We start from the raw sequence: 25187 nt of genomic DNA on the forward strand, positions 1-25187 counted from the left end.
GGCCGTGTTTATGTGTTTAGAACGCCCAAAGAAGCTTATGATCTGCAGTGTCTCCGCCCAACTGTGAAACATGGCGGCGGCTCGGTGATGCTGTGGGTTGCCATATCATGGTTTTCATTGGGTCCTGTGGTCACACTTAGCGGACGAATCACTGCCAACGATTATGTCGCAATTTTAGGAGACCACTTGCATCCTATGGTCCGGATGTTGTTCCCGGACAATGACGCCATCTTCCAGGATGATAATGCACCCATTCACACAGCTGGCGTTGTTGCATCGTGGTTTGAGGAACATCGGGATGAAGTTCAATACCTCCCCTGGCCCGCCCAATCCTCAGATCTCAACATAATTGAACATCTGTGGTCCGTCTTGGAAACACGACTCTGGCGACGATTTCCACCTCCATCCTCTCTCACAGAACTGGCCGATGCCCTGCACGAGGAATGTTGTAAAATTCCACTTGCTACCTTCACGACCTCTATGCCTCCATCCCACGTAGCATCAAGGCTGTTCTGAAGGCGAAAGGTGGCCCGACACCATATTAATCTGGTAAGTTGCAATTTCGTTTAGGTGTTTCCATTTTTCCGATCACCATCTGTATATCTATCTACTATATCTCTCAGATACACAACACACACACACACACACACACACACACACACATATATATATATATATATATATATATATATATATATATATATATATATATATATATATATATATGTGTGTGTGTGTGTGTGTGTGTGTGTGTGTGTGTGTGTGTATACATAGAGAGAAAAAGAGAACCGGTTGTTAAAAAATTAGAAAAGCACCACTGTCTATAACCGTATACATGTGAAGTCATACATAAACTATTAAAAGGCATATGTCAGCAATATGTGATTGTTGTGCAAGCGATTCCCAGAAGACATAAGGGATTCCCAGACATACTGAGACGTAACGGTTTCTCCAAGATATGCAAAATATAAACCTTGACAGAATGCGTTAATGGGAAGTCGATCTAGAGGCCAGATGGGGGTCATTATATCAACTGTGCTTGATTGTATAACAACAAAAAATAAATAGCAACATCAGTGAAATGAGGACATCACTGCATATACAAGAATTAGCTATAAACGCACCTCTAGAGAAGATGCTCAAAACACCGTCCTCTGGCGACAAAACATAAATTGCAACGACGAAGCAATGAGTCCCCAACACGTGTTAACGTGTGGTGTACCTCTCTGATGCTATAGCTAGTGGTGACAATTCTTACAACTAGCTCTTCTTCAGACAGTTCCGGTGTTTCGTAGACCAGGGCTTTTATATGCCCCCACAGAAAAAAAATATAATGGGTTTAGGTCCGGTGAACAAGCAGGCCATCTCACGGGACCATCTCGCCCTATCCATTGCCTCGGATAAACATGATTCAGATATATTGGCACGTTGTGTCGTTACAAGCGTGGACGGAACTCCATCATGTTGGAACCAAACAAGCTGACGAAGTTCTAGCAGAATCTCCTCCAAGAGTTTTGGTAGAATGCTTACCAAGAAATAAGAATAAAACTGTCCAGTTATTTGAGCTTTTAAAAGATATGGGCCTATGTAATTTCCCAAAATACCAGCCCAGATATTCACTGTGAACGTGTATGGGTGACCGATATGCCGTGAGGATTTTCCTCGTCCCATACATGTCTATTTCGACTATTCAACACAATACATTTTGTAAAGCACGCTTCTTCACTAAAGAGTATCTGCGTGGGAAATACAGGATTATGTTCACACATTCGATGATACCTCACTCACAGAAGTTTGCACGTGGACCGTAATCATTGTACGTGGGCTGTACTTTTGATGCGCAATTAATTGCTGTTCACATAATATTTGCCATACAGTGACATGATTTGTTCCTCGCACTCGCAAAAGAGATCTTGTGCTCACCGACGGTTCTTGTGCTATTGCTTCTAGTACATCCTGTTCTAAATCAGGAGTCCTGACAGTCCGCGGAACACCAGTGTCGCGCGTATCCGGTAGTACAGACCCACTTCGGCATGGTCGCTCAAAGATATTCGCAAACATAAAATTATGAGGTGTTTGTCTCGCGGGGTATCTTGCTTGATATAATCTGGCTGCCGCTCCCTCACAGCTACCAGCTTCGCCATACACGGAAACTATATCCACCAGTTCTTCAATTTCATAGTTGACCGTTTTGACCTACCACTCAATAATGCCGATGTGGTTGAATAGTATGCTGAGTGAACAGAACTGACAGACAGGGTTGCAAAAGTAACGTAACACAAAACAACCTGCTGCTGACATCTCGCGGATATTGGACATACGAATTCAATTCCATTCAAGTTATATTACTCTGATACCTAACAACATGATAGCAGGGTGTTATTTGGGGAGGCAGGGTGCAATTGCCCCTACATGCGTTTCAGAATTACATATACTTTCACCACTTGTCTATTAATATTAGTGATGAGCGCAAGAGTCTTGGTCTTGCAATTTTTGCAAGTGACTCTTGCATAAGAGTCTTGCACAAGAACCGGCTCAGTGGTAGAGCGTTCATCTTTGGTGCTGGGGTCAATGCTTCGATCCCAGCTTGCACCATGTGAGCTTTTTTGGTGGATAGATACCGTGTGCTTAGGTTTTCTCGGGGTTTTCCCGTTTACTCCCACTTTCTTCATTCCACTATTTCATTCGTTTCTCATCATCAGCATCTCTCTTAGCCTCGGTGCATAATCGTGGCGGTAAAACTAGATACTACATCATTTCAAACATATTAGTGGTGTTCCTTTTCAATAACTAAACAGAAATGTAGTATTGAACACCGGTAATTCCGTACACCATAGGTGCCGAGTACAAGGATATGGTCTTGGCTCCAAGGATCAAGAATCCGTTTAAATTTCTAATGTGTGCTCAAAAAAAAAAATAAATAAATAAAATAAAATAAAATAAAAAAATAAAATAAATAATAATAATAATAATAATAATAATAATAATAATAATAATAATAATAATAATAATAATAATAATAATAATATCGAAATAACGTTTTCATGACATTGACAAAAACTTGTGTATGTGACCGCAAGTTTGATTTCATGGACGGATGCTTATACGTTGAATAATTGTTTATCAATATAACTTTTAGCCTACTCAGGTATATGGCACACGAGGATTGAGCAATATGACATTATATAACAATAAATAATCCATATTCACGAATGAGAGTGATTTTCTACTGTTATTTCAAATAACTTGGAGTCTGATGCTGTGTTTTTGTATTTCTAATATAGGTCAAAGTATGTGTGTAAATTGAGATTAGACAAAAGACATGGACAGTTGAGACGTTTTCAGTTTTTACTCAAAGTATAGCCTACTAAAATATTAAGAGGTTTGATTATAATCGTTATTATTTTAATTTTTCTCTCCTCTTTTTTTTTTTTTTTTTTTTTTTTTTTTTTTTTTTTTTTTTTACCAATATTGCTAACATATCATCATCATAGCTATTCTGCCATTATTGGCAGGTCACTTGTTGCAACTCAGAAGCTTCGTTATAAGGTGGCCCTCAGCTAGTCTCTTCATCTTGACGTAGCAATTTTTTGTTTTAATACCTTCCTTCAACTACAGTCTCTTTTGCCTCCTCCCTTTCTTTCTTTCAGCCATATCCTCTAGCATGTCCCTCATAATAAAGTTCCTCCTCAGCCAATCTCCCAACCAGTTCCTTTTTCTCCTCTTAATTACATCTAAAATTCTTCTTTTCTCCTCTACTGCTACTATTTCTAACACCTTCTCATTCGTTTTCCGTTCAACCCAGCTAATTCTCTCCTTTTATCGAAAGCCTCCAATATTTTTTTCATAACTTTTGCGTATTGTCCATGTTTCTGTTCCATAGAGTACATATTGTAATCAGTAAAATAAAATCTCAGTATTTAATTGGAAGTTTGTTCAATACAAAGATTAGGTAATCTTGGTTGAAAATAAAAATTATCTGACGCCTTTAGAGTGTAAAAATAATTTAGCAATTTATGGTTTTTCAGTAATCTGTGCCCTCTTGATTTTCTTTCATGCGTCTCCCCAATTTGGGAAACAGTGGAGTATTGAATCTGTTAAAAATATAAAAAGATTACGAAACGTTGTAATTTATCTTGTAAATAGTGAAGCGTGGGGACCCATTGAAAAAAATAAAGGTTATCACCTATGTTGTATATTATCATCATACTTACACGAAGGTAAACTATATTTCATATAGAAACATACATTGTATTTCCGTTACTATTGGCGCATTGTAGAAGTTATTCAGAGTAAAATTTACGTATAAAAACCATAAGATTTCTTAAAAGCAAGACTTGGAAGACTCTTGCAGCAAGACCAAGACCAACACTGGGTGTGCAAGACCAAGACCAAGACCAAGACCAAGACTGGATGTGCAAGACCAAGATCAAGACCACCCGCGTCTTGGTCTTGCATTTGCTCATCACTAATTAATATATCAATCAAAAACGTGAAACATTTACCAGTAGGTCACTGGGAGTCTTACTCCCCAAGTAAAATAAGAAATGACGCCGCTGCACGATAGTCAGAACAGAAGGGACGTGACAGCTAGCACAATTACTCCACGGTACCTTGAAATACTCTATGAGGATATGTGTATGTTAATATGCATAACTGTTACATGTTACAACACTGAAATGCAAAAGGTGTGTCACTTATAGGGGTTTGGCACTTATCATCAGCCATTTCTGTATGCTCCAAGACAGCTGCGAGGGAAACATACAGTCAGTTTGAAGCGCTATCTTTATATGGGATATGCAACGCAAAGTATGATACTATTTAAGATCCAAAAGAGAGTAATACAAACAATTGAAGGTGGCAAATCGAGAGCTTCATATACACAATAGAATATTTAGAGAACTTAAAATTCTTCTACTACGTTGTCTGTACATATTTCGAACAGCATCTTCAGAAAAAATATATATCAAAGTAACGCTTGAATGCAACAGTGACGTACATACCTACAATATCAAAAATTAAAAGGATTTTGCTATTTCTATACAAAATACAACACACTACAAAAAAGGTTGAGTATACAGCGATATTAATTTGCAATAAATTATCAAACACTATAAAAGTCTCAAAATCAGATAAAAGTTTCAAATAAGGGCTAACAAATTACTTACTGAATCATTGTTTTATTCTGTTTCGGAATATTTTGAACATACACGAGACAGAAACTTGTAAAGCTAAAAGCCTACGAAGGGCTGGAAACTTCAAACTTAACACTGAAGTTATCATAGTAGTTAATATCATAAGTAAATACATAAATAATTATATATATCAGTACTCTTAAAGTTAGTGTGTATAATATTTATAGTGTAGTATGTAAAACTAAATGGACATATTATCCGTAAATTCACTGATTTAGCTGCAGTAATAATAAGGTATATGTAAAATATATTTGTTATTTTGACATAGAAATATATTGACACGTTCTATACCACATGTACAGATGTACAAATACTGTGGTCACTTGAACGAAACATGAATAAATAAATAAATAAATAACTACAGGACGGTATTGTTTAGTTTTTTTAGCCAGTTACTTTAACTCTAAAAACAACACAGTACTACTTAATATAATCAGTTACCTTTGGCTTTTGCACTTAAGAAGTGTGTACACATTTTGTATTTGATGATGTATTATTGTTGTCTCATTACTGTCTTTTATACTAAACTCTTTTCTGAAAATAAGAAATCTGTAAAGTTGTCATTGCACTAAGAGCTTCATTAAGCGATGTCACCATACAACGAGATACTTTGTATCGGTCTATAATTACTTGTATCTTGGGCAGAAAGTGCTTCTACACAAGCACTATACCTGATATAATGTTAACTAAAGATAACAAAATAAGAATGTTTTTAAGATATGTAAGAAATATACATTATTATTGTATAAGTGGTTGCTATGTAGTTGTTTATAGATATATAATTAACATGTATGATTGCAAGACAATTTGTGTGAATATACGTTAAAAGAGAATCAACGAATAAATTATCTAACACTTATCATGGACTTGTAATTTCCGTAGAAAAGGTGATAATATTAGTGAATATAATTACGGAAGATATTTTAAGGTGTAAACGATTACTGCCACTAAAGATTTACTTATATTATTAGCCGAACCAGGCTTGACGACTACCTTTGGTGAGTCGTTGTAAAATTTTTGGTTTACCTCACCCGGGATTCTTGTAAATTCAGATTCCGAAGTCTAAAGTAAGGGTGAATTTACCTCTGTAAGAAGGTTCATGAATACGAACTCAACTATTCTCCGAAGTGGCAGAGTTATCACAAGACAAATTATGATCGGTGAGATAGTAGAGAATGAAACTGTTGACAGTGTTAACAACGAGCAAAATATAGCTCCCACTACACCCGAAATGTTGACATTAGAAGACAAAATTTTAATGGCATTACAGCGACAGGAACAAAGCCGAAAAGACGATTTAGAAGCCATGAAGCAAAATTTGGCTCAGATGTCCAACGAATTGAGTAAAGGATTAGAGCACATAGATCAAAAGTCAGAAGAATTGAGTAGAAGATTAGAGCAAATAGATCAAAAATCAGAAGAGACGAAACAATCTGTTATCCAGGCGGTGAGAGACATCACATTACAGTTTGATGAAAAGCTAAAAAGATTATCTGAAGATTGTCAGGATAATTACAACCATGTGATCCAAGAAGTCAATTGTGTAAAAAAGGATTTGGAAGTAATAGAATCTTCTGTTCGTCAGCAAAAGATTCAGGTCACTGATAATTCTAACCAAATACGTGCAAATACTCAATTGATATCTACCTTACAAGAGGAAATTAGGACGTTACAAACTAAGGACAACGCATATCACAACAACATGGTTAATGATCGTTTGGAGTTCCCTTGCTCACAAGAGATGACCTCGCATTCACCTGCAGCAGATCAACGTGGACCTTACGTTATCTCTTCTTCAAGTAATCCATCCGATGAGGACATTATTTTGGAAAGAATTCATCCAAGGAATACAGATGGGCGTAAAAGAGATGGTGGAACCACGCATAATGCAGTAGGTAGAAATTGTCACTCAACACGAACACGAAATGGTGAAAGGAATGTAAAGTTAAGTGTAAAGATGAGCGAAATACGTGCTATGAGTAAGTTCAGTGGTAAATAATGAAAATGCTACTTCTTTCCTAGAAAAATTTCAAGATGAGTGCAGTATAATGTGTATAGATAAATCGCAATATATGAAACTAATCCCTCATTTATTACTCCCACCATGTTCTTTATGGTTTAAAGCAGTACGAGATCACGTCAATACATATGAGGAATTCAAAGCCGCGCTGATTGCAAATTACGAAAACGACTTTTTACTTGCAAACCGAGATGCCACGATTAGAAACCAACCTTTTAATCCTCGTTTGCACAAATCTGTTGTTGATTTTGTTGTAAATACGTATAACGAATTAAAAGTCGTAAATCCGTTGCAATCGGAATCTAGAGTGATTGCATCTATTCGAAATCTACTACCGTTTAAATTACAACAGATCCTGTTTTCTACGCAGTGCATGAGTTTTAATCACTTATTAATGCTTGTCCAATGTTATGAAACTCAATACCATGCACTGAATCATCAAGCGAGAGTAGGTAAAATTAAAAACAATTCAGATCACCTTGTACCTGTTCGGAATCTAAATATCCGTAATGCAGACAATACGGAACATAACCTAATTCGAGCAAATTTAAACAATCAGAACGAGCAAAATAGGCAAAGATATGTTGGGAATCCACCTAACCTAACCAATCGTGACAATCCTTATGTCAGACCATATAATCAAAGTAGATTCAAAAATAGACGAAATACATGGCGAAATTCCAGAAATACAGTAAACTACATGGATAGACGTAATCGTAATTCAAGAGATGGCGCTTCGTATCAAAACCAAGATAATGACACAATTCCTGTACAGAATAACAATGCGGGACATAATCATGATTGTGCGGTACAATGTACTTTATTGGAACCATATACGAGTATGAATTTAAACTGACTGCAGCTGATGTGGTAGGGGCTAAACCCATATCAGCTATAGATTCTCATGAACATTTATCTTCAAATTTATGCGATAATGTCAAACCCATATCAGCTATTGATTCTTATGAACATTTATCTTCAAATTTACGTGTTCATGTTAATGATGAGAACGACCTTTTACATGACGTATCTGTAAATAATGATTCGGAAATAGCAGTCAATAGATGTCAGTATCAATTTATGCCTGTAGTAAATCGTTGTTGGTCCAAAGATGATAATGTCAATGATGGTTTTGATGTTGAAGAAAACTTTGTATTTTTAAAATCATACAGTACAGCAAAAATACCTGTCAAAATAAATGGGTTAAGCACAGGAGCTTTATTGGATACAGGCGCAAACGCCTCGTTATTGTCATATTCGTCATGGAAAGCAATTACTAGTGATTATTCGAATTCTAAATTACAAAAGGCTGAGAATCTCATTATAGTCGATTTTACTGGTAAACATAAAAAGAGAGTAGCCGGAATTACTCGTGTGACAATAGCTATTCAAGATTTTGAAATGTCAATTCCTATTCTAGTGATAAAGGAACTGAATGAAAAATTAATTATTGGTTTAGATTTACTGTCTCAGTTGCGTGTCATGCTCGATTTCAGAAATCAAACGTTAACTATACCCGGCATACCTCAGGAAATCGTTCAGAAACTTCTTCCTAAATCTGACGATATTGCTTGTCAATATAATAATGTTCCTAATGTATTGAATAATGTTTCTGTAAGTTCAGAAAGTGATAAATTAAATGATCAACTAACGCGAGTCACACAAAATTTGATGAATTCAAAAGATGATGTATTGTTTTCTGAGTGTGTTAAGTCACTTGAAAGTAGTCTTGATTTTATAGATGATACAGTAAAAACTCACTTTAAGGATATATTATATAAACATAAAAATGTCTTTTCAGAACGTCCTGGGTGTTGTAAGGATTTTGTTTATTCTTTTAAGGTTAAAACAGACAAACCTATTGTGACTAAGCCCTATATAATTCCCTACCGATACAGGGAAAATGTACGTCAGCAAATTACAGATATGTTAAGAGATGGGATCATTAGGCCTTCACGAAGCATTCACCTTAATCCATTACATGTAGTTCCTAAGAAAAATGGTTCTTTACGTGTGGTTTTGGATTTGAGACGCACGAATTGTCATATTGATTTGGAACAAGTGAGGTATCCTCCAGTGGAAGAAATATTAGCCTCTTTACAAGGGAATGCAGTATTCGGAAATTTAGATCTAGTACTGGCTTATAATCAGGTCGAATTGCATGAGGATTCGAAACCGTACACGGCATTCAGTTTTGAAGGTCACTTATATGAGTACAACCGTGTAGTCTTTGGGCTTATCAATGGTAGTGCGGCGTTAGCTTCCTGCTTAAATAAAGTCTTAGGTCAAGACTTACGCAGCAACGTGATAACCTACGCTGATGACATCTTGATAATGGGAAAAAATCCGCATGAATACTTGAAGTATTTAGATATAGTTTTAGATAGATTGGAAAGTTCGGGTCTTACTATCAACCTACAGAAATCCAAATTTCTACAAAATTCTATAGAGTTCCTAGGCTACCAAATTGATGCATCTGGTTTACAGTTCAGTCAATCTAAAGTACAAGCCATAGAGGATCTGCCTGCGCCATTAAATGTGAAACAGACACGGCAAGTATTAGGGCTCTTCAATTGGTTTCGCAAAGCCATCCCGCGATTTGCTGAGATAGCCCAACCTTTATTTATGATTATAAATAAAGGAGTACCATGGCAATGGGGTCCAATTCAAGAGCATAGTTTTAATAAGTTGAAGGAGAGCGTCAAGCGAAACATCCATTTGAATCACCCTCGATATGATATTCCTTTCTATGTCCAGTGTGACGGTTCTCAACTTGGAATCTCTGCAGTGCTTTGGCAACCAAATCCAACCATCAAGGAACCGGCCGTTATCCATTGCGCTAGCCGTACTTTAAAGAAAGCTGAAAAAGGATACACCACGACAGAAATCGAACTTTTGGCCGTACGTTTTGCGACACACAAATTTGCTCCATATCTCAGTGGATGCCATTTCATAGTACTTACCGACCATAATTCATTACGATACCTTAACAGCATACAGGGATATAATAACAGATTACTTCGTTGGTCGTTAGAGCTTCAGTCTTATGATTTCGAAGTACAACACATTAAAGGAGTAGATAATGGACCCGTAGATACCTTATCACGTCTGTTTCCTGGAGAAGAACAACATATCTTGTCCATCAACGAATTTAAGGTCTTACAGGATGAAATAGCTACCATTTCAATGGAAGATCTAAGAGAACATCAAATGAATTATCATGAATACAACCAAATCATGGAACATTTGTCTTCATGCAGTGCGGAATGTAATTGCCCCAAACAATGGAATTCCAGATTTAAATTATCCAATGGAATTCTACTTATTAAAGATTTTAAATTCAAGTCTAGAAACAAAATTTGCATTCCACCTACGTTGACAACCCGCATATTAAAAGCTTATCATGACGATTTTGGCCATTTTGGTTATGTAAAAGTATGTGCCTTGATTAATAAATCTTTTTATTGGAGAGGAATGAGAGCTCAAATCAAAAATCATATCAAGGACTGTATTGAATGTATGCGAATCAAACATAACTACCAGGCTGTACAAAAACCTATGCTCTCAATAACGCCAGAGAGACCACATTCGTTCTTATCTATCGATCTATATGGACCGTTACCACGAGCAGCTACCGGAGAAACTTATCTACTTACTACTATGGATATCTTTTCGCGCTATGTAGTAGCTTATCCTCTGCGTAGAGCAACGTCCACTGCTATCATAAATAAAATCTTGAACGTATACATTCCACATTGTGGTCCTATCGAACACATATTATGTGATAATGGTTCACAGTTCAAAAGTGATATGTTTATTAAAGCAATGAACAAGGCTAACATTAAAATTCATTTCGTAACTCCGTACCATCCTAGCAGCTCTGTTGTAGAAAATGTGCATCGTAATTTTGGTATGTTGTTTCGACACTTTTGTAAAGATAAGCATGCCGAATGGATTAAGCATGTCAATCAAATCACGTATCTTTTGAATCATTCGATATCAGACACTGGGCGTGTCTCCTGCTAATGTACATAACGGTTCTGATTTGATTTTCCCTGTGGAACAACATTTTAATGTCAAGTTAGAAGATTCGACAATCGTAGATTCTTCGAGTTTAGTGAATATGGTAAAAATTCGAAGACACAACAAATTTTTGAAACGTAATTCTCAACTAGAGTCTTTACAAGAAGGAAAATATCGGATAAAGATCAATGACTTAGTTTTTGTTAAACAACATTCACAAAGTAATGCGTTGTTAAAGAAGATTTATAAATTTTGTGACATTTTCTCAGGTCCTTATTTATGTTTCAAGGAAATAAACCCTAAAGTTTTTGAATTGTTGAACGCTAAGACGGGTACGTCAATTGGACTTCGTAATATAGATGAGTTGAAGGTTTGGAGACCTACCCAGTATACAAGAGAAAAATGGATGTGTCTAGTGAAAAAATTAGTTACACCTGACATCCTTGCTCAAATTAATAAGATTAAAGAGGACTAAAAGAAAAGAAAAAAAAGGGGGACTTCTGTTTGTGTAAAAATAAGTTTATTTTCTTCTTTTTGCTCGTCCGAACGTAGGTTACATTTAATTTTTGATTTTTACTTAATTTAATTTTCTTTAATTCTCATTAACCAATGATAATTTCCAAATGATTTTTTTTTTAATTCTGTCTTGTTGATGTGAAGAATTATACGTCGATTCATAATTGATTAAACACAAAGGCTATTTTTATTATATTGATTTGCGTTGGAACTTTATTGTCAAAGGTAAATGACAATGGAATGATGAATGTTTTAATATAAATGTATCTATATAAAATAATTGAACAAAATGACATATGAGGTGCGATCAAAATGTAAAGAATAGCACTATTCTTATGCCATCATTATAAACGGACCAGTAGTTCTTAAATATAAAAGTCAAGGTACCTTATAACTTTTATATCGAGTCCCATCATCGGGCGACATTTTATACAACGAGATACTTTGTATCGGTCTATAATTACTTGTATCTTGGGCAGAAAGTGCTTCTACACAAGCACTATACCTGATATAATGTTAACTAAAGATAACAAAAGAAGAATGTTTTTAAGATATGTAAGAAATATACATTATTATTGTATAAGTGGTTGCTATGTAGTTGTTTATAGATATATAATTAACATGTATGATTGCAAGACAATTTGTGTGAATATACGTTAAAAGAGAATCAACGAATAAATTATCTAACACTTATCATGGACTTGTAATTTCCGTAGAAAAGGTGATAATACTAGTGAATATAATTACGGAAGATATTTTAAGGTGTAAACGATTACTGCCACTAAAGATTTACTTATATTATTAGCCGAACCAGGGTTGACGACTACTTTTGGTGAGTCGTTGTAACCACAAACTCTTCTTGTTCGTTTTCATTTTCGTCAATCATCTGTTGGCTTTGGATGTCAGCTACAATTTCTTCACTTCCCGAGGTGCACCCGATAAGGTTGTTATCTACCTCGCTAAAGTCCTTTATTTCATAAGTTAACACAGATGGACCAAGTTCTTACACTAATCGTGCCAGAAGAATGTCATACTCCTCATCTTCATCATCAAGACAATCAGTTATTGCCAAAAATGTGTCGCCCTCATCATGGGATGGTGAAAAAAGATCCATGAAACCTGCATATTTAAAAGAATTGACAATGGCCATTTGAGTAACATTTTTTCATGCTTCCAATATCACTAATATCAAAAATGTTGACAACTGTTTCTTTTGCAACCTATTCATCACTTGAAGTTTCCTCTACTGGCTCATAGATTGTAAAAAACTGAAGTGGCTGTTGGAAGCAAAAACATAAGCTTTATGTATTTTAGATTGTCGACTACAGGATGAGTAGCACAATTATCGACCAGGTAAAGAATTTTTCATTACTTTGATTTCAGCTGAGAGTCCCAGTTATGCAACCACTTCTCAAAAATTCCCGATGTCATGACATTTCTTTTCATGAACTTCAGGTAAGGAGTAAAACATTTTGGTTTTCTGGATTTGCCAATCACTAAAAGCTTTTTCTTTTTCATTTATTTTCTTTTATTTAAAATGTACTGGAATTTAATTAGTTATATATAATCACTTCAGGACATAAGTAATTATGTAAATATTATCTTAATCAACACTATCAAATTATATATATGTATTGTAACAACAAAGTAATTTTTGCCTAATTATTTACATTAAAATTTAACAATGAAATATTGTTAAAACCGACGGCCTCATTCAAACTTGTAACATTCAAAGTTAATTAAAATTAGAAATTAGACAACAATAAGATCCCACTTTGCATTAAGTCCGCTGGCAAAACTACAAAATATTACATTCCTTGAACAGTGCACAATTTACATTTTACAGATTATTAAAATATAATTATTCACTAATACACGTTATTGTGATAAGCCTCACAACAGCATCCTCAAACCTTCGTCGAGATTACAAACAAAAGATCTCCTCCAGTTCCTTACCAGAGGGTAGCGTTCCCAAAACTGATGCAACGTTCCCTCTTTGTACTGCCATGCTTATGCGTTGCAGTAGAAATGAGATTGCTCTAGCATCTCCTGACGATAAACGAATGCGATGACCAACTTCTTTTATAAAGTTAAGGCCTTCGGGACCCCATGAACCACCCGATTCGACAGCTATAGCGACAAAATGATATTTGTCGAGTAAATTGCTATATTTCCTGCGCTTTTCTGTTTCCCGGCGAGCAGCCACGTTGCCAGCTTGTGCTGAGGAAGAATGTATATTTGAAGGGGCGAAGGTGTCGGAACAAGTAAAATCCCATAGAAGTGCTTTTCCTTTCTTCCACGGTATTAGAGTCATACCATCTGGCCTCTTGCCGTCTGCACGACTGCATCCCAACGGTTCACATATAGAAGGAACTCATGCTGAAAGTGCCCTCATGATAATGTCGTTGACGCTGGAGTGGCGTGAATGTCTGCCCGCACTATTGGCACAGGAGAGTCCATGAAGGCCCTTCTTGTCTACGACACTTCTACAGGCAGGACATCTGTGTTGCTCGCAAACATCTGCTCCCAAACGCAGTGCACTGGCAATTCGAAAACTGTCATTGGGAAGATGTAATCCTAAAGAAGGTGACGGGATAGCATGGAGCCAAGCGCCTGCTTCTGGAGATGATGTAGCTAGAAGTCTGGCCTTATCTTCTGGGTTATCGGATGACTGAAGCAGAGCTGAAAAGTGATGATTTATAAGAGGATCGTCCCAAGAGGATTGTAGTCCTCTCTTATCAAGGTCAGGGGGATCTGATCCCACTATAGATGACCACTTAGCAATGCTATCGTTGACATCCGAATCCGATACTAGGCTAAGATCTTGTTGGAGAATGGTCTCGATCAATGGCTTAGCGCCATAGAATGAAGACAGAAAGGATGAAATAGCCAGATCCATGGCGCGACGAATGCCGAGACCTCCGTGGTTAACAGGAAGGGACGCCTGCAGCCAAGAGTTATTGTTGAGTGAACAATTCAGGATAGATTCTAGACCGGTTTTCAAGGTGTTGTCATAGCATTCCAGTAGATCAGCATCCCGCCAAGAAGGAGCACAGCGAAGAAAGTATAGCAGCCTTGGCATGGACAATGAGGCACGTAGTAGGTAAAAGGCAGAGTGAGCTGAAATCAAGGAAAGACGTGTAAAGAAGAATTCTAATTTAGAAATTTTGTCTTTTAATATTGTTCGTCTTGCCTCATTAGATAATGCTGCTCCTAATAAGCTGGCGTCATCTGTCGAAATTCTTTGAATCCCAGGCGCGGCTTCGTCAAACAGCTTGAAGAGATTATTAGACTGCTCATTGGAAACTCCGAGAAAGCTGACCTCACATTTGGAGAAATTCATTTGCAATCCGATCTCCTTAGCCCGTCTACGGATCATTTCTAATGTCTCTAGTACTGTATCCTTGTCTCCAGCTATAGTCCTGTCATCCAAATACCATATGTTCAGTTCTGTATTGATACTATTAACGATGGATTGTAAAGTTAGTGCGAACAAACCAGGGCCAAGAGGGTCGCCTTGTTGTACGCCACGCTGAGAGAGGATTATTTCATCTCCTAAGTATAAGTTGCTCGGTTGCGAGTAGCACTGATGTACGTATCGATAAATTGATGGAAAATTGTTTTTTACCTGTATGAGCATAGAATCACGATTCAGCTCGTTGAATGCGTTTCTAAAGTCTATCTTCAGAAACACTTTCTCCTGATGGTGTGGAAAAGAGTAGTACATACGAGCAGCGTGGACTGCTGCTTCTGCTCCATGTGAGACGCAAACTCCCAGTTGGTGTGGGGATAGAAAAAGTGTTAGAGGTTCTCTAATTCTATGGCAAATTATTTTGGCTGATAATCTCCTCCACACATTGCCTACTGCGATGGGACGAATGCCGCCAATTTTCTTCCTCAAAGCTATTAGTGATGCTCCAAAGAAAATAGGTCTAATTTCCATGGGCACATCACCCGAAATAATCAAGTGGAGAAATTCACAGATGGCGTTAGTCAGGTGTTCTTTACCTTTGCAGTCTTGGGAGAGTAGGAGGTCCTTTAATATTGAAGGACGGAGACTGTCCATACCTCCTGATGACCCGGAAGGAAATGATTTAAGTGCCTTCGTAAACTCGTCAGCTGATACTCTAGGCACTGGGCTCATACTGGGCTCAATGAGATCGGGAGGTTCAAAAGGGTGGCTGTGAGCCGGGTGTTTCTCTTTTAATGCTTCTAATACAAATCCATTCAGAGAAGCTATAGTATCTTCTGAGATGAGAAGCCGTACTGCGTTGCGGACATCACCATCTACTAATTTGTTCTCGACATTCTTAATGTTAAAAGTGGAATTTACTGGTCGTCGAGCTTTGAAGGATTTTTTACTGTGGTTAGGAAGGGCTTCGCAACGAGAATCAGACCAACATCGCACTCTTTGTTTAACCCATGATGTTAAATTATTCACTTTGTCAGCTTTTGATGGCACACACAGTGTAACGTAAGGAAAAAAGAAGAGATCCATCCAAGCTTCTGAGTCATTTGTACGTACAATCTGTTGCAATACCTCACACAGAGAGTCTGCCACTGTAGCTCTAGCCCCTCGAGGTACCCTGCGCAACATTGGAGTAGAAGACTTTAATCTTGCTAGAACCTTATTGCATTTGGAGATCAAAATTTTTCTTGGGTGATCGACATTGTCAGTGGATGGTTGCGACTTCCGTGAAAGCGAGCATGATTTGGTTTTATTGATATCATAATGGCACCTGCTATTATGAATTGCTAGGCCTTTTAAACTAACACATAATTTGTTGCAAAGCTTACAGGTAGTCTCGTTAGGCCTGTTTGAAAAATCAATGCTCATGTTTAATGTGGTATCATTTTGGGTTTGATTTCTTTGGTTGAATTTTGATCCTGATGCGTTGCTTACATGCGAGAAATCTGCATTAATGGCCCTGCAGTCTTTATTGATATCATCACTAATGCCAGTGAAAGGATTACTGGTATCATTAGAAGAGTCACGATCATCCTCCATAGTTATTATAAAATTTTAAATTTGAATTTTAAATTTAAATTACACCCAACTACATTGTTGGAAATGTAACAATGTTGGAAAAATAACGACCATTAATTGAAATCCATTAACGACCATTAAATAGCAATTTGAAAATAGCAAATTTTCAGTCAATCATCTGAACCACTGAAGCGATTCGAAAACTTATTTCACCAAAAGTCCCATCAGAACTTCAACCACACTTTACTTCATAACAAAGAGCACAAAACCTCACTTCACCTGCACTAAACGAAGAGAATTGCGCAGAACGCGAAAGACATGTCTGCTTCCAATCACAACAATGTATTTATTCGACATCTTCACAGCGATGTTTCTCTTGATTGATTTGGAAACTACAATTTACTGGAAACCAAAGTTTGAAAATAAGCATTACATTGTTGTCAGCAATCCCCAAATGCGCAACAAACAAAATTTAACATTGGACGTTATCGTCGATACATTATCCGAAAATGTAATAAAAATACGTAATTTTATATATGTCGTAATAAGCGATGTTGTACTAAGAGAGTTTCTAAATACAGTGTTTATATAAGATCTTTTTCATTATATCATATTTGCACCAATCATAACAGTGATTCTTGTGTTAGAAAATTTCCTACCCGGACATATTTAATTTTCAATGCCTTTATCTAAGGTCATGTTGTAAAAAATGCCAATTTTCTCCACCTTGAATATATCATCTGGTTGGTAACCTTCACACAAAGAGATCAGTTCTTAAAGACCCACTCGTCTGTTACGCCATCAGGTGCACTGACAGCTTCGCCATAAATTTTCTCGGCGACAGTATCATGACGAATTCGGAAGCATTGTATTCAAGAGGAAGAATAATTGAAGTTCGGGTTGCATTGCAAAGTCATTGGTTTCGCTTGAAGAGCAGGTCCATTCATCGGCACATTATTTGTTCTTTGTTGCTTAAACTATCTTAAGTAAAGCTTCTTCAATATCTTCGTGCTCAATTTTTCTCAAATTATCTGTTCCACCTAATTTTTAAAGAAGTTTGTTCGAGAAGAGGCTGTCTTTGCAAATTGTAGAAATTGTTTAGTATGATAAACTCAATTCCTTCGCGATGCTGACAGTTGATTCTCCATGTTCTAATACCATATTATGTGTGACTTCTCTTGAATTCAAACCAACGAAGCTAAAGGATTTCCTTTTCTTTTGCGACATCTTCACAGCGATGTTTCTCTTGATTGATTTGGAAACTACAATTTACTGCAAACCTAAGTTTGAAAATAAGCATTACATTGTTGTCAGCAATCCCCAAATGCGCAACAAACAAAATTTAATATTGGACGTTATCGTCGATACATTATCCGAAAATGTAATAAAAATACGTAATTCTATATATGTCGTAATAAGCGATGTTGTACTAAGAGAGTTTCTAAATACAATGTTTATATAAGATTTATACGGGACTGCTAGGTTTCGTCCTTATACAAAGTAATACATTAAAACCGACGCCGCTAGAAACGCTTTCGACTGTAATTAATTGAAAATCAGATTAGTGTGCAAACTTATAAGCCGTTTTGACTACCAGTTTGGGTTAAATGATATGAACTTGAAATTTCAATAACTGAACACAATTAACTGATCATTAGACCAACCCACATTATGCTTTAGTTTTTGTTTAATTATGCTTTATTTTTCCAAATTATGCTTTATTGTTAATTTCTATCATTGTTTTACATTAATCGTATTTACTATATATATATTAAATATTCTAAATATCTTGATCTATTTATTAATATTTTATAAAACCAGTTACTTTTAAATTTAATGAACATTCTACTTAAGGCACTGTAAAAAGATATACATTACTCGAGTCAGTTTATATATATATATATATATATATATATATATATATATATATATATATATATATATATATATATATATATATATATATATAAGTACAGGAAGTGCGCAATGTCAAGAGGTACACATAACAATATAGTGTGGAGTTTTTGAGCTCATTTTTGTACATTTTGAATCTACACTTCTCTGAATTAAGGGGTGGGGTGGACTAACTATAAAATCTTTAAATGTTGCTTCAACTTTTTCTCACAGAACTCCGCAGCTACACTTAGAAGAAAACTATTGTTTATTCATTGTTGGCAGAAAGTTTTCTTCTTTTCCTTTCTTCTTCTCTCCACTTTAAACGATTACACCGAAAATTTTACAGAAATAAAAATAAGCTTCTCATTGTTGCATTGTTATGTTCTCAAAGATTTTACGTTGTAAGTATTGTTTTTTTTTTAAAAAAATATTAATACAGTATGTTAAACTTGTAGTTAAGACTTTTCCAAAAACTGTGCTATATATTCTAAATTATACTTTATGCTTTATTTTCTAAAATTATGCTTTATTATGCTTTTAAATTTAGTTGCTTCTGGACCCTTAGACAGCCATAACCATGTTCAAGGTACCAACCATATGTGTAAATTGCTGTTATGCTTTTTATGCTTTTAATGCTTCTGGGTTGCCCTACTGATCATCCAGAAAATCCGTACAGAGTGTATTTATATTGACGAATCTAACTAATAAGCCAATGTTTAAGGCAGTTAGTTGTTGTCGAGAAGTATAAATATACGATATTTGGTAATAAGTTTTAATTTATTATATTTATTAGTAAGTTTAATATTGGCATGGTAAATATTATTTCAAAACTTATATAACATGATTAAAAATTATTTTCAAGTTTTAATAAGGACTTGAGAGTAAGAAAGATAAAATTGTTGAAGCGTAAATCTCTATGAAACCTATTTACCCCGTTAAAACTTGTAGAGTTTGCATCTACGTACATAAACACACGAACTTTTCATGTTAACGAAAACAACACTTACAAAATATAAAATAATAATAATAAATAAAAGGCAATTAATTCTTGTTCATGTACATATATTTTCATAAAATTACTTACAGAAATAACACATAACATTCAACATCCAAATAAATGTACCTTCACAAACACCATGTTTCTATTTTGTAATCTACGTTAATTAAAATAAACCAATCCTTTTTCTTCAGAAAAACCTATTTAGTTATTTTTAATTTTCTTTTTATCGTTACATTGGCTTTGAATCAGTGATAGATGATTGAATTGTATACTATTACAAAACAGGATTAGAAAAGTAATATTTAAAACAATCTCATTGTAAACATTATTAATAAACATCAAAACATTATGACAAAGAAAAATATATAAAAAAATAACATCAACAATTGCATATCTCACATCTTGCCATTATCAAAACCAAAATTTATAAATATTGTTCGTGCCTGTTTTTTTTTTAAAAAAATTGCTTAATTTAATAATTTATCAAATAATTTTTACATATTTTAAATACATATGTAAAATTATGTATCGATCATATGTTAAATTATGTTGTTATTTTTTACGTAACACTACATAAAATCATACCAAATCTACATTTCACTTTTTTCTATCACTATTTCATAACCAAAGAATTGTTACTAATATACATTACCTTCTTACTATTCATAGAATACCAATGAACATAAGTATATAGAAGTATATGCATATATTTCGCAAGTACACATAGAAAGTATACATTTTCTTCAAAATACATTATTTTAGAACTAATTCCACAATTCATACCGTGTGCTTCAATTTTCTTAAGTATCAATATAATATATGTTTTTCAAATATGTATATAAAAATATCAAACATCTTTCTGTTTTGCCTGAATATTTAATAAATAACCAGCGCTGATATGTTAGAAGCCCTTTGTCAGTCTCCCAAACGTATGTCTATGACATCTCCTAAGACTCCCGCTTGTAATGAGCTAACTTTTCAATAAGATATTCAGAGGCCTTAGTAGTATTTTAGTTATTTTAGTTATCATCTGTGTTGTTTAAATATTCATTTCAATCTTTAATTTACAGCAATTTATGAAACATCATTTCATTTTATGTATGTCTTGCCACTACCATGAGGCATAACATTATAATCCAAATTGAGATTCGATGTAAAGATTAATTCTCCTTTAACTAAATATAATAATAAAAGAAACTTAAATTATATGTAATCCGTTAATGGTATTTTTCTCTCTCTCTCTGCTGCAACAATACGCCAAGATCTTGACTATATTCTTTTCTTTGTAATCTTCGCGATTATTTTTTAATGTGTTGTAGAGTATCATTTTTCCTTTCTATTATACTTCTAAAATTCTCTTTTTAATACGTAATTCAATAAACACATGTATACGTTGATAATGGTATCCAAAATCTCTGAATCTACTTGAACTTTTCAACTTTTCTAACAAAATTTATTTTCAACCCAGTGATCTTACTGTGCTTCTTTTTCTCGTTGTTCGTTAGTTTTAGAAATTTTTAAACGGAATAAATATTAATATTGTGTCTTAATGTTAATACTGCGTCGTAGGCTTAATAAATTTTCTAACTTCGTTCAACGGTCTGAAAAGCTTCTGTTCCTTGGTATCTGTTGTAAGGAACATTATTTTGTTTTTCAACTTCTCTGCTCAGCCTCTGTGATCTTCCGCTCGATCCCTTCTTTCAAAATCTTACTTAATCTATTCCAGATTTAGTATAGATTAAAGACTGACTGAGCTTTTTTTTCTTTAACTTTTCACACATTATTTTTAAAACACAACATATATTATGATATATCCATACTTTTATTAAACGGAAAGTTCTGTGGAGTTGGTAGAACATCACATTTTTCTTCATCACTTACATACATCCTAGTTAAATCAGAGGCTACTGACTCATCTGCACTCCCGATACTATTTAGCTCAGGCGTCAATTCAGCATCTTCCTGATCTTCTGGAATTCCATTGGTCGATTGGCTTACTAGAGGTTCTGGAGAAAGGAAATTTCTCATCTCTGGTGCAATAGCCTCGCTAATTTTTATTGGAGGGATGGTGGGAGAAATCAACCTGCAAGTTAAAAGTTGTTGTTAATTTTTAATTAACTGATTTAAAAATAATTATTCAAATAAAATTAAGATGGCGGGATGGAGGTTTAATTTGGGATATTAGGCGAAAACTGTGCACAGAGTGAATGATAAAAAAATCTTGTAAGTGGTACAAATATGAACCAGATAAATGAATATTTTGAAATAAAGAATTCATATAGAAAAAGAAGCATTATGCTATGCGGAGCAGTGGCGGCGTAAGGGCGGGGCGAGCGGTGCCCCCGCCCCGGGCCCCACTTTGTGGGGGCCCTCGGACGGTAGATAAAAAATAATTACTAAAGAAACTTGTTAGCATGAGCCTTACAAGGGCCGTCAAGGTTTATAATCCACACCTTCCCTAAAAGGAAACGCAATTAATTGTCCATCAATATTACACCAAATAACAGATGAAATAACAGAAGTATCTGCCGAATAAAACTAATCAGTGCCGGATTTCCGTATAAACTAAACAAGCTATAGCTTAGGGCTTCACTCTCTTGCAGACCCGCAAAGAAATTAAAAAAAAAAAAAAAAAACAATGTAGATTTAAAATAAATAAAATAAAAATTTTATTACCTTGGGGGCCCCAAAGAAATTTAAAGGAAAAGGCTCTGAATGTAGGTGAAAAAATAATAAACGTTTCACTTTTTTGGGGCCCCTAAAAATTAAAGAAAAAAGCTGAATGTAGGTGAAAAATAAATGAAATAAAAGTTTCACTCTTTTGAGGCCCCAAAAAAATTTAAAGGAAAAAACGTATGTGTAATACAATATGAATAAAATAAAAGTTTCACTCTGTTCAACAACCTCAGGGAAATTTAAAGGAAAAAGCTGAGCTTAGATTAAAATATAATAAAAGAAAAATCGAAGTATATTGTGCTATTTTCATTCTAAGGTCTTATGATGCAAGTAATGGGCCCCGTTTGCTAGCCTGCTTCTAAAATATCACGGTTTATATATTTATTTATTTATCAGTTCAAGGGAAGGGCACAAAGAAGTGATCAATGTACATAATGCTTTATTAAGGTGACGCTATAGTCCTGATTCACTTATTTTACTTCTGTCTTGTTTCTTTTGTCCTTCACAAGTCTAATTTTCAGCGAGCGAAATCCTTTTCCTTAGCTGGTTTCCCCTTCTTTGCTTTTGTGTTTTGGCGTATGAATTTACACTTCAGCCCACAAATTTAGAGTGAAGAAAATGTTCAATAAGAAAAGAAATGTTCAAATATTCAAAAGAAAAAATAATTTACGTGAATTATATGTTATAATACTTCCTTCTATATTTAGATGAAAATAAAATAGAACTATTCTTTTACTTTGCCAACTTTGTGCAGCAGCTACATGTTGAGAGCGAGGAAAGGCTAAAAGCATATTGCTCTTATTTGGCTTTGTTCTACCCAAATGATCTGGATGCTGTAGAATTATTTCAGGAATGTAAGAATATAATCCGTTCACTAAGATGTGCTCAGAAAGCTAAAGAACAACTTAACTTTTCCCCACAAGGCATACTGAAATATGCCTTCAATGGGGCTTGAAGCTTACAAAAGTTTGGCAACCGCTCTTCAGATTTTGATCACACTGTCCGTGTCTGTCGCATCACGTGAAAGGTCTTCCAGCAAAATGAAGCTGATACAATCATACTTGCTCTTCAAAATGAATCAAGAAAGACTCACGAATCTGGCCATTCTTTCCATCGAAAATGAAATAGCATCTACTTTGGATTTTTATAATATAGTTGAAACTTTCACAGCTACCAGAGCATGAAAGGTAGTATTCTGAATGCTGGTGGAATAGGCTAATAAGGTAGTGGAACTATCGTCGAAAGTAGTTTCAACTTAAGACAATAAAATTACAAAGGTGCCAAAAGTATAATAAAAAGCCGTAAAAATCTATCAATTAACTGGTGATGGGTGGTAATGAAAAGTAGATTCTACCCGTAGTAGAATTCTGAGTTCACATATTTAATCTATGATATATCCACAATTACTCAGTGTATCCATGTTTTCTTGTCATAATATTTTCTAATACTAAGTGTGTTAGTGGGTGGTAATGGAAATAGTCATAAGTGACAGAATATAAATATGATTGAATTATTAAATACAAAGTAATGTAATCATAAATCAATTGTGAAATCTGGAAACAATAGTAAACAAAAAGTTTAGGAATGATCCAAAAAATGCATCAAAAGATTGAGGTCTTGGCCAATAATTAGTTTTGGATCAGGGGGCACAAAATTTTTGAACGGTATCTAAATTGAGTTTTTTTTTTTTTTTTCTCAGAACAAGCACACCATACTGAGTTTAAGTAATAGTTTGGGTTAGGACACACTATATGCAGTTGGCCAGATATAAGGCCTACAAGAAAATTTTTGATTGAAATATATTGGATCTTTTGATCCAGAAAGACAAGCTGGAGAGGAACATTCTAGTGCTTAACTGTTCATTGATTTTTCGGCTAAAACAGTGGGACTAAATAGATCGTATATTATCACTACAGAGAAACCTAGTAAAAGATAAATGAAAAAGACATGCAAGAGAGAAATGTATTCTAGCCACTATTTACTAATAGTTCGCTTAAAAAAAAAAAAAAAAAAAGTGTTTAAGTATCATGTATGATCATTAGAGAGAAACCGAATGTTAAAGTGAATGGGGCTAGTTTTAGGAGAAAAATATAATCAAATAAAACCCATTTGGCGTAAACTCAGACAGATGAGAAACCATGAATAAAACTTAACCATATGAGAAATTGAACAGGGAAAACACCACAGGCGAGAACCGAACAAGAAAATTCTAGGAGCTTTCATTTAGAAATCGCATCGGTTAAATTATTCGCAATTTTTTCAATATCAACTCATTGTTACATTTTGTTCGTAAATTTGTCTCTAAATGTATTATTAGGAGATTACTTCCACTATTCCATCTAATTACATTACATGTTTAAACTAGGATAGTACAGGATAGGTGTAGGATAAATTATGGATTCTTTGTTGTTGCGTTTTGTTTGTTCTTAAGATTATGTTATTCCTGGCGTGGGTTGTAGTTTCATTTACAATTGTATCTATAATCTTTTATCTATCGTGTCCTTTGTTTAAAAATTAGGTCCGGTTTTATTTTTAGATACCAGCCTAAAGGCGATTCTGAACATTATAAAAATATAGAGGAATGCTGAATTTCACCCCCATTTATTTAATATATCCCAAATTAAGATGGTTTAAACATACACGCCAATGGGAAAGGGGGAAGGAGGAGTAAACAGGAAGAATGATTATGCAAATGAATGTCAAAAATAGCAGTATATAAATCATGATTGTTCGAGAAGGGGCCCCGATCTACTTCGCTGGCCCCTGGCCCCAGTTTGCCTTACGCCGCCACTGATGCGGAGGCCGAACTGGCGTTTTGTGTGTACAATGCCAATATTAATGAAATGAATGATTACGAAAAAGAAATTAGTGGTA

At 35.0% G+C, this 25187-nt stretch overlaps 1 protein-coding gene across 2 annotated transcripts in view; it reads right to left on the reverse strand.

Annotated features, from left to right (window-relative positions):
• Positions 1-19682: 19682 nt before the first annotated feature.
• LOC145693225 (protein timeless-like) overlaps positions 19683-25187 on the reverse strand; it is a gene marked incomplete at its 5' end in the record, with an annotated part of 36085 nt that continues 30580 nt past the window's right edge. For both annotated transcript variants that reach the window (XM_081769018.1, XM_081769017.1), the window contains 1 exon segment: positions 19683-21720. In XM_081769018.1, the coding sequence (XP_081625144.1) occupies positions 21441-21720 (280 nt within the window).

The sequence above is a fragment of the Thermobia domestica genome, chromosome 8 (genome assembly GCF_964235325.1).
Source record: "Thermobia domestica chromosome 8, izTheDome1.hap1.1, whole genome shotgun sequence".
NCBI classification, from domain to species: domain Eukaryota; kingdom Metazoa; phylum Arthropoda; class Insecta; order Zygentoma; family Lepismatidae; genus Thermobia; species Thermobia domestica.